Source organism: Trichosurus vulpecula, chromosome 6, assembly GCF_011100635.1.
Source record: "Trichosurus vulpecula isolate mTriVul1 chromosome 6, mTriVul1.pri, whole genome shotgun sequence".
NCBI classification, from domain to species: domain Eukaryota; kingdom Metazoa; phylum Chordata; class Mammalia; order Diprotodontia; family Phalangeridae; genus Trichosurus; species Trichosurus vulpecula.
In genome coordinates this window covers 142,089,539-142,101,598 of record NC_050578.1, presented here as the reverse complement: position 1 = coordinate 142,101,598, position 12,060 = coordinate 142,089,539, and the positions used below count along the sequence as shown (strand labels likewise).

The 12,060-nt window shown below is 37.6% G+C and overlaps 1 protein-coding gene across 1 annotated transcript; it reads right to left on the bottom strand.

Moving 5' to 3' along the window:
- Window positions 1–4,453: 4,453 nt before the first annotated feature.
- On the bottom strand, window positions 4,454–5,538 carry LOC118854790 (G-protein coupled receptor 1-like). The gene is given in 2 exon segments (XM_036765036.1): window positions 4,454–5,169; window positions 5,172–5,538. Coding segments are annotated over 2 exon segments (1,083 nt in total).
- Between the last annotated feature and the right edge of the window lie 6,522 nt (window positions 5,539–12,060).

Genomic DNA, 12,060 nt, shown 5'->3' with positions numbered 1-12,060 from the left:
TCTGGTGCATATAGCTTGTTAGTTCTTATTTGCCAAGCCCTGTAAATTAATAATAAGAAAAATAAGTTTTGGGTTCGCTTTTGCCACTCTTCCCATGTTGCTGAACACCATTACTGAAATCTAGGTAGTTAATTCACTAATAGCAATTTGCCCAGAGGTGAAATTTTAGGCCCTCAAGGTTGAAAAAGCAGTTGCATCTCACTACTGGATCTGCAAAGTGCTGGAGCCCAGCAACTGTGGCTTGGCAGGTTGAGCATCATAGCTAAGAGGATGTCTGTAGGCATAGTTTCCTGACAGAGAGGAGGGGAAGGCCTACAGGAGTTAGATGTGCTGCAGGGCAGCTTTCCACCTTTGCATCCACTTTCTTTTTCTTTCCGTTTAGCAACCAGTGGGAATCTTCAGGCATCCTCTAGCCCTTGCATGTGTTCATATCCTGCTTCCCACAGGGTTGAATTTGAATGCAGGTAGAGTCCAAACCGAAGTAGTGTCATGACCTGTTGCACTCTGAAAAGGCCAATGAAGAGAATACATTTTCCTCTAATACTTGCATCTTAAGGAAGTAAGCAAGGACCAGAATATCAATCCCTGGCCATTTCCAAACCATCCTCCAATCAACATTCTTCAGTAATCTTCTTTCTTTTTCAAGATTTATTAAATCTTTTCCTACCACTTTTTCATTTCCTTCTTGATACTATCTAATAAATTTCAGGTAAATAACCCCATTAAAAAAATTCAAGTGAATCTCATCCAATCTTCCTCTCCATGCCATCTCCTGAAATAATCCTTGTATAATTAAATAGACCTGCTATATCAGTTCCTTAACTTCAAACTCCAACCAATTCCTTCTTCACCTCCCTTTAGCTGCTTACACTTCTTCCCATTCTTTAACTGTTGAGTGCCTACCCGTGTTTCAAAGCCCATTCAAATGGCCACTCTTCTAGAAAGCCTTACTCATTCTCCCATGAATGATGACTAATGTTGCTCTTATGCCTTGGATAGATTTGGCTTTGTTCTCTTCAATATAATTGTAATGTTACATTGTGTATTATAGATATTTTTATATCTTCTTAATTGTAAGCTCCTTGAAGGAAGGTAAAATATCCTAGATAAACTTTTTATTTTTCCCAGTTTAAAAGATACATGATGCTTTGAACAATGTCTATATTTACATGTTTGTTGGTTTGATTTTGATTTTTGTTTCTTATTGCTCCTTTAGATTGTGTACTCTTTGAAGGTAAGGATAATATCTTCTTTGATGTATTCCCTATAATACCTTAGCATAATACCATACATGAGGAATTCACATTTGTCAACAGAGTTAATAGCCTTGCCATACTTAATTCAGGGACTACATGTAAATATACCCAAATCAACATTTCATGTGAATATTTATTGCTTAAAATGGTGCAAACAAGAGGACAAGGACAAAGAGGATTCCAGATCCTCCCAGATTCCATAAAATGTACATCTCTGTATATGAGGTCATTTAATAATGTACAATACAATTTTTCTGTGTTAATAATTACTATTCTCATAATTTTCTAGCCATACCTTTGAAAGGCCTGGTGTTATAGACATGAATTTATCTACAGCGAACTCAAGGACGGATAGAGGGGAATGACAGAAGGGTGAGGAGAAGCCAAATAACAACCAAATATGATTAAGCCAAACAAGCTGGTTAAATTTTGCAGAGTTAATTTACCAGTAAGTAATTGGATAAATATCAGTATATGTAGTTCTGCAGTACATCTGTCCATAAGTTATAACTAGACTCTGGCATAAGGATCAGTTTTCTTCCTTCTAGTTTGCAAGAGATTCATTACTCTTCACCTAGAGTTGCCAGATACTAGAAAGTGCCTACGTCATTTTGTGACAATGTGATGATCTTAAGAGGAAGGCAGAAAAACCCTCATTAAGATCACTAACAATCTGGAAATTGACTTCAAATTTTCTCTCATGAAGATCTGAATTTAGATATTTGCAGCTGCATTAGATTGTCACATATGGGACAAAGGGGACCAGCAATTCTGAATAAGCTGAGTGAACACTGGAATAAATCTACTACTTTCTCTGATAGAACATGGGTTGTTCTGACATGTCACTGCAGAATGTTCTAGTTTACAAGACTGAAATTGTCCAGAGTCACTCACTATTCCAAAGTGAACCACTATTAAAAGGGATTTACTACTCATGTAAGGACATAAATCTATGGTGATTATGATTAGGTCTGGAGAATATGGCAGTTAAACTGAAATTTTTATTTTCCTCCTTCAGATGAGGTACATGCAACTAAGGGCATAGTTTAGATCACAATTTGTACCTGTGCCATGACTAATAGTATAATTTTCATGTGTTTTCCTTTCAATATGAGGAGAGGTGGGGAGGGAGTTGAGTGTTAACAAATATAGGCCTCTGAATGTTGGGTTAGATTTGCTTTTAAAAATACAAAATGGCAACATCACTCATCTTTTTTTTAACCAAAACCTGTGCTATTTCACCAGTTTCTCATTCAATATAAGTCAATTCAACAAATATTAACATGTATGAAGCACCTGCTATGTTAAAGTGTAGGTGTTAGACACACACACACACACACACACACACACACACACAGTACTGCTCTCAATGAGCTTACATTCTACATTATTGCATAGTATTCAAAGCCCTCTTCAAAGGTATCACTCTACCTTACAAGCTATATCACCATCTTTTTTCTTCCATGAAATATGCTTGAGGAAGTTCAATTATTTTTCTCTCAAACATGCCTTCCACTTCTCTATTTCCATGCTTTGGCCCACGAAATGTTCTATGCTTCAGAAATTCTTGCCCTTTAAAACCCAAATGAAATGTGTGAAGGCATCATTGATTCTTCCCAAATAATAAGGACCTTCTCTTAACCATAACTTCCTTTAAGATATTGGGGATGGGAAGGGAGAGAAGTAGAGCTCTTTAATGTACTTTATTTTTTCTATTTCTCCTTTTTTTCAGTGTATTTGTCATATTCTCATATAGCACCATTCAGACAGACTAGTTAAACATTATGTTTTCCTTAGTGTCTGGTACAGTGCTCTGCATATAGTAAGCAGTCTCTAGGTTTATAAGAGACATAGATAATACATTTGAATCTCTTTGTGTCTATTGGTCATGGTCTATTGTTTATTCTAGCTTTCTGTACATGCCTTAACCCCTCTAAAACTCTATAAGATCTTTGGGAAGAGGGGCTTTGATTTGTATCTCTTAATCTCCCTCAATACTTCCCACAGTGATTTGAACATATTAGATGCTTAATAAATGTTTTGTCAGATCAAGTTGAATTTTTTAGTCAAAATTACAAGTTTGAATAAAAATTATGAGCATATGCCTTAATCAAGCCAAATCATTAGATTCCAGTTTAGTTTGATTTCTTACATGTCCTAAACTTAGGTAGCATTTATGTTTGCCTTTTGAAATTGAGTACATTCATAAAATTCATTCAACCATTTTAGTAACAAAATCAGAATCAAATTGCTGAACAAGTGGAGGAGAGGACATCAAAGGATCATAATGTGGAGTCTGAAAAAATCTTAGAAGATATCTAGCTAAATTCTTTCATTTTATAGATAAGGAAAATGAAATCAAAAGAGATGAAACTAACTGTTCAAGACTACAGAAGTAGAATATGACAAATATGTGATTTGAAACTAGATCCTCTGACTCCAAATTCAGTACTGTTTCCACTGGACAACACCAGAGAGAAAGGAGCGTAGGCCATGGATGGTTGAGAAATTGTACATCATGGTACATGTCTGTATAAGCTAGTGACTGACTGACTATTAACTATAATCCAAAAGATGAGCATATAGATTTTCATATAGTAACATCCACATAGTCTTGTAGAAGGTTTTTATCAGAATTTTTTCCCAGGTAGATAGACTGATAGATGATAGTTGGATGATAAATAGATACAGATAGATGGTAGATAGATATATAGATGAGAAAGATAGGTAGATAGGTAGATAGAACCAATTTTTTAAAAATAATCTATCTCACTTTTAATAATAAGCTCCTGGATCTTTTAAGTTATCCTAAGAAAATAATAAAATGCTTCAACATCAGAGACTATCTCAGAATAGTATAATGAGCAAGAATTGAATTAAACAAGCTCCTTCCCACATTTATGACAACCCTAAATGGGGCTGCCTCAGTCAACAGTTAGAAAAATGGACCACTGGGTATCTTGTAATTAGATTTGATTCAGAGATATCCCAGTTAGGAGTTACCCACATGTGGCAACAGTTACACACAAAGCTATATTGCTCGGTGGAAAAATAACAAGAGAATGGTTCACTGTTAACTAGCCAGTATTTGCCTGGCTTGATTATTTTATCAGAAAAACCAGTTGCTTCTTACTGGCATGTCATATCATGGGCAGTTTAGGTTTCCTTTGTTTTAGCTTCAATTCTGGGAACCCTCCTCATGGAGCCATTTCTAGGAGGCACAGATTCTTGGCCTCTGAGTGTTTAAACTGTTGGCTTGTTGTCCCAGACCAGCTGACCTCACGTAATGCATGCTTTAAGAGCTCAGCAACTGAAGTCCGGAAGCGAGCTTGGAACTTCTTACTAATCAAGATGTAGAGAAGAGGGTTCAGGCAGCTATTGAAGAAGGCCAGACCAGTACAGAGTGGGAGTCCCACCTGAAGCATGTGGTGGAAGTGGCTGCTGTGGTGAACTGACAGCTCCCAAATGCTAAAGAGGTGAAAGGGAATCCAACAAATCACAAAGGCCAGCACCATGGCCAGTATGGTCCAGAAGTGCTTGCTGGTGGTCAAGGTTGCTCTCCTCTTCACCTGGAGGGCAAGAAGTGAGTAACAGATGATCATGGTGAGCAGGGGAAGGAGGTAACCCAAAACAAATTTTATCCAGGTCAGAACATGGTGCCTCATTAAAACAATGCCGGCATCACTCTGGTGGAAATTGTTGTAGCAGATGGTGTGGTTGTTGAGGTCAAGAGTTTCTCCGAAGCACAGGGTAGGGCCACTGATCATAAACGCCACCAGCCAGACTACACAAATGACAAAAAGGGTGTTCTTTAGCGTCCGGTAACATTGAGAGAAGACAGCATGAATCAGATGAATATAATGGTCCAGGCTGATCACCGTGAGGAAGAACACACTAGCAAACATGTTCAACAGGCAATGAAGGAGTTGGCTTTACACAGCCAGGTGCCAAAGGGCCAATGGAAATTCATGGCCACATAGGAGATGTAAAGAGGTAGGAAGACAACAAAGATGAAATCCGTGACAGCCAGATTGAGGAACCAAAGAGTAGCCACTGTCTTTTCCCACTTAAACCCTGTGAACCAGATGATGATGGCTTTTCCTGGCACCCCAAGGACAAATGCTAGACTATATAACACAAGGGAAATCCACTGCACAGCTCCCAGGTGAGCCTTCTCTTCCAATTCCAACTCTCCTTGAAAATACTCAAAGGGATGAGTGTAATTACCAAATTCATCAAAAAGATAGTCAAACTCTTCCACGATATCTTGGTGCCTTTTCATGCTTCTCTTGATTCTTGTGTTTGAAAGTCAAATTTTCTATTCAGCTCTGGTCTTTTCACTGAGAAAGCTTGAAAGTCCTCTATTTTATTGAAAATCCATATTTTGCCTTGGAGCATGATAGTCAGTTTTGCTGGGTAGGTGATTCTTGGTTTTAATCCTAGCTCCATTGACCTCTGGAATATCGTATTCCAAGCCCTTCGATCTCTTAATGCAGAAGCCACTAGATCTTGAGTTATTCTGATTGGGTTTCCACAATACTCAAATTGTTTCTTTCTGGCTGTTTACAATATTTTTTCCTTGATCTGGGAGCTCTGGAATTTGGCAACAATATTCCTAGGAGATTTCTTTTTGGGATATATTTGAGGAGGCGATCGGTGGATTCTTTCAATTTCTATTTTGCCTTGTGGCTCTAGAATATCAGAGCAATTCTCCTTGATGATTTCTTGAAAGATGATATCTTTCAAGGCTCTTTTTTTGATCATGGCTTTCAGGTAGTCCAATAATTTTTAAATTATCTCTCCTGGATCTATTTTCCAGGTCAGTGGTTTTTCCAATGAGATATTTCACATTGTCTTCCACTTTTTCATTCCTTTGGTTCTGTTTTATAATATCTTGATTTCTCATAAAGTCACTACATTCCACTTGCTCCAATCTCATTTTTAAGGTAGTATTTTCTTCAGTGATCTTTTGGACCTCCTTTTCCATTTGGCTAATTCTGCCTTTAAAGGCATTCTTCTCCTCATTGGCTTTTTGGAGCTCTTTTGCCATTTGAGTTAGTCTAGTTTTTAAGGTATTGTTTTCTTCAGTGTATTTTTCAGTATTCTGTTAGGTCTCCTTTAGCAAGTCATTGACTTGTTTTCCATGGTTTTCTTGCATCCTTTTCATTTCTCTTCCCAATTTTTCCTCTACTTCTCTAACTTGCTTTTCCAAATCCTTTTTGAGCTCTTCCATGGCCTGAGACCAGTTCATGTTTTTCTTGGAGGCTTTTGTTGTAGGCTCTTTGACTTTGTTGACTTCTTCTGGTTGTATGTTTTGGTCTTCTTTGTCACCAAAGTAAGATTCCAAAGTCTGAGACTGAATCTGGGTGTGTTTTCGCTGCCTGGCCATATTCCCAACCAACTAACTTGACCCTTGAGTTTTTTGTCGGGGTATGACTGGTTGTAGACTAAAGAGTTCTATGCTCCAAGCTTGGGGGGATGCACCAGCTCTGCCACACTAGCACTCCTCCTTCCCCAGGAACCCCCAATCCAGACTGGACTTAGATCTTCCACAGGCTGTGCACTCCTGCTCTGATCCACCACTTAATTCCTCCCACCAGGTGGGCCTGTGGCCAGAAGCCACTGCAGCTGTAGTTCTGTAGCTGCACAAACTCCTTCCACTCCCGCAACTTTTCACACTAACCTTCTCTGTTGTCTTTGGTGTTTGTGGGTTGAGAAGTCTGGTAACTGCTGCAGCTCACTAATATAGGGCACTAGGACACGCTCCGCCCGGCTCCTGGTCTGGTTGGTTCATGCTGCCCACGCTGGGCTCTGCTCCGCTCCACTCCACTCCCAGCTCCGTGCAGGATAGACCTCACCCAAAGACCATCCAGGCTGTCCTGCTCTGGAGCCCTACTCCCCTCTGCTCTTTTATGGGTTCTGCAGTTCTAGAATTGTTTCACAGCCATTTTTTATAGGTTTTTGGAGGGACTCAGTGGGGAGCTCATGCTAGTCCCTGTTCTTCAGCCGCCATCTTGGCTCCGATAGAACCAATTTTTAACTTAGATTTTTAACTGAGCAATTCTAACAAAGAGTAAGTTATCTGCTGCATCTTGTTTTCAAAAGTCTCTCAGGTATGCTACAAGTTCTATAACTGCTTTTTATTGTAATTTCCTGCATTTAATTAGCCTCGCTCTTCTTCTTTTTGTTACTTCAATAAGCAGGTAGTATTAGGGACCAACCATGGGATATCTAGATGTCACAACAGATAGAGGGTGGTTCCTAGAGTCAGGAAGGCACGTTCTTCCCAAGTTCAAATCTGGCCTTAGACATTTACTAAATCTGTGACCCTAGGCAGATCACTTAAACCTGATTGCCTCAGTTCAGCATCTGTGGAAGGAGTTGGAGAAGGAAACAGAAAACCACTCCAGTATCACTGTCAAGAAAACCACAAATGGGGTCATGAAGAGTTAGACACAAGTGAAAATGACTTAGCAACAACAACCACAGCACCTGGAGCTCATGAAGAGTTGAGCAACAAATGTCAAGCTTGCTACCTGCATGAATATATTCAATTCCATTCATGCCCTAGGTTTCAGTTTTCTCAATTGTAAAAGGAAGGCAATGGACTAGTTGATCTCAAAGTTGTCTTCCAGCTCCAAATTCCATCAAACTGAACACATTGCTCTGCTCTATGTGTGCTCTAATCAGTGCAAAAAAAAACAGTAAAATTATTTTCACCTTTCCTAAGCCCATTCTTTCTCTATGAATGAAACATAAAATTACATGAACTTTTCTGACAGAGCATCAGATGCAGATAGGACTTCTAGTGAAAGTTCCAATTCTAACTCTTAGACAAAGAAACTTTCCCCTGGTGTTTTGGTGCCAATTCTCTGATTTTTCATGTTCCATGAAAGCTATGCCACAGCACAGAGGCCATGGTCATTATCTTCCTTTAAAGTCATAATTAAAGATAATCCTCTAAGGCATATCTTCTGAGTCCCAGAACAATCTTTCCCAGTTTGGTTCAGGATCAATTCTTATGATGTGAATAATAGCATCAAAGGCGAATATCCATGAAGTTATTATATTTTGTAACATTTTAAGTTTTTTTTTCTATTAGCTGAAAGCTAAACATCATCCTGATATATTGGTACCCATTCTTATACACATAAGGTTACAATTCAAATTCAATACTGCCAACTAAATATTAATTCATGATTAGGATTGAACATGTCAACACAAAACATATTGAAAATCTCAAATTAACGTTCTTAAAGTAATATTATTATCAGTGCCAAAAACTTTACTGTTTCCTCAAGTAAATGAATTTTTGTTTTGTGATTATTAACTCAAGACATCTGAGCTAGTTTCTTAAGCAAAATCAATTTTGAATGATGGAAATGTGAGAGATACAGTAACACATATGCATACATGTATGTACTCCTGTATATCCATATATGAACATACATACAAATGTGCATTGGTAAAAGTACTAACTAAATGTTGGCAAATTGAAAGTTCTATATTGGGTTGTCTGTTGCCTTCTATACTTACATATTCTCCATACTGCTTTAAATTTTCCTTCATACTTCTACATATCACCTGCCAATATAACTTCATTAATAGCTTTTCTCAGTTATTGGTTATTTCAAAAATGTTCATTTCAGCATTGTCAATCTATAAAACCTTACATCATGTAGAAAGAAGCAGTAAAAGAACATCTATTTTCCAGGTTATATGGAATTTGAATGATCTATTTTTTGAAAAGTGTTTAGTTCTAGGAGAAACAAACATACTAAAGACTTAAAGGTATATAACTTGAGAGTATAATTTTCTTGGGTGACATTGAGAAACCTTTCACGATATTTGTACACCTAGTGAATATATCATGCTCATGCGTCTCATCAGAAGAAATAGAAGATGGAATTGAATTCTTTTTTAAATATACCCTTAGAAAATGTCTCCTCAGACCATTTAGGTTAAATAGCTTCCTACAGACTCCTCTAAACATTATTTACTTTGATCCATGATATCACTGGCAGAAGGAACTACTGTTGAGAGAACTACTTTAATGCAGAATAAGAAGACAATGAGAATTATAGTGCTTAGAAGAGCTGAAAGGTTTTGATTTACTCAGGCCCAGTAATACAGTCAGGATGTGCCAAAGGCACACCTTAAACCTAGGTTTTCCTGACTCAGAGGCCAGATCTCTCTACCTACTATGTCATAGCAAGCCGGAAGTTCCCATGCTGAAACAATTAAGTGACCTCCTTAATTCAGCTTTGGAGATCATAACAATTGTCACAAATACCATGCTCAGATATTTTCCTAAAATCTACTAGCTCAATTTTATATGAACCCATGTCCTACAAATGCCTTTTATATTGCCACTCTTCCTGTGCCATGTTCAACAGGTTTCTCCCCTTTCCTCTGATGTTAATGTAAATTTGTACCCAGATAACTAGTATGGCTAAGCTGAATTGACATGAAGGACACTTTTACTCCTGTAGGCAGCAGCAATCTGACTACTTCAAATTTTAAGCTTTGCCAAAGGCAGATATTAAGAATTATGAAAATAAAGATCAGTACACCTTGATTTAAATCTAAAACAGGATTTAAATCTAGTAATATATTGGAGCAATGGTTTCAATAATAAGCATTCATCAATAAGTTGAAGGCTTCATTTTAAATTCCTGGACATGAGAAACAGAAGCATCACATATTATTAGTAATATATAGTACTGGCTCACTAAAATGTGAGCTTCTAAGATGCTGAAAATGGTAAAAAAAAAAAAGAAACTTTTGCATAAAGAAGCAGAAATAAATCAAATTAAGAAGAATGTGAAGAAATGTACCTTGCATAGCTAACAATAATAAATGCTAGTATTTATTATTTATTCCAAATTTGCAAAACATATTACAAATATTGTTTCATTTTGTCCTCACAACAATCCAGGAGATAGGTGCTATCATTACCCCCATTTTATAGATGAGAACTCTGTGGCAGATGGAGATTGAATGATTTGCCTTGGGTCACAAACTTAAGTGTCTGAGGCCAGATGTGAAATCCCACCTTCTTGATTCCAGGTCCAGTGCTCTATCTAGTGTACCAATTAGCTGCCAATTCACTCATGAACAATTTAATGACTAAAAGAAGAAGAAACATTAATAAAATATAATAAATAAATGAATATTTTTTAAATTATTTTATTAAAGCTTTAATAAAGTCAATGTATAGAAAGCTCACAATTTCCAGTTGTTATTTGAGCAGTTTGATTGTCAAAAAGGAAAAATATGATCTATTATGCATTGAAAATGGTTAAATAACCTTGTATAGGATATCAGTTGATGGTTCTTTCATATTTGACACTAATAGTCATCCCTCCATGCTTACACAGATCTGTGACTTTGTCAGTGCCTCTCGTAGTGTAGATATAAACCCTTCATGACTCAGTAGACAATATTGTCTGGTTGTCAGCAGTCTGGTGGTGAGCCTTTCTAAATGTAGTTGCTTGGTTCTCTGAAAGCAGATACACAGTTTGTCATTAGATTTATATTACAAGCCTTTCAGAGTTACACTCAACCTTTAAGAACCCAGGATCACTCCACATCATGATATTGCAACTTGAAATAAAGAAGTAATGTATATATGTGTATATATGTAGACATAGACATACACACATGTGTGTGTGTCACCACCACACCATCCATATGTGGAACCATCAATTACAGCAAATGGAGAAGTTTTGAATGCTGTGGATGAGTTCACTTACCTTGATAGTGTACTTTCTAGGGATGTACACATTGATAATGAGGTTGATGCACACATTGCCGGAGCTAGCTCAGTGTTTGAGAGGCTCCGAAGGAAAGTATGGGAGAGAAAATGTATTAGACTGATTACAAAACTGAAGGTCTACAGAGCTGTGGTGCTGACCTCATTGCTGTATGCCTGTGAAACCTGGACAGTCTACCAGCACCATACGAAGAAACTGAATCACTTCCATCTCAATTGTCTTAGCAAGATTCTGAAGATCACCTGGCAGGATGAGGTACCAGATGCTGAGATCCTTACTCAAACTAAAATGCCAAGCACTCAAACTCTGCTTCAGAGAGCACAACTCCAATGGGCTGGCCGTGCTTTTTGAATGCAAAACATGCACTTGCCAAAAAAGACTATTTTGTGGAGAACTCACACAGGGCAAGTGCTCACATGGTAGTTAGAAGAACCGATAAAAGGACACTCTCAAGGTCTCTCACAAGAACATTGGAATTGATTGTATGACATGGGAAATATTTGCACAGGACTGCTCAGCATGGCATTCCCACATCAGAGAAGGTATTGTGCTCTATGAGCAAAGCAGAATTGAAACACCTCAAAAGAAATGCACGGTGCACAAGTTTGGAGCATCCACTCCAAATGTTCATGTGGCCTATTTGTGCCCAAACTGCGGTAGAGCATTCCAAGCTCATATTGGCCTGACCAGTCACAGTTGGATGCATTGAATTTTGATTCAAGCATAGTGATGTCATTTTGGTCTTCTTCAAGAATGAAGGACAGCAATCAACTACCATATATACATTTATATGTGCATATTTGTACACAGTTTGTATATATACACATAAATATAAATATATTATATGCAAACATATAATATACATATGTACATATATATGTACACATGCTGCTGGTTTATTATCATGAGTTTTTTTAATAAATAAAGAAACTGAGACTTAAAATATTTACCAACTTGCACACAGTAAAGCCACATGGTTGATGGAATTATGTAACTGGAACCCAAACCTGGGTTTTCTGATTCCCAAA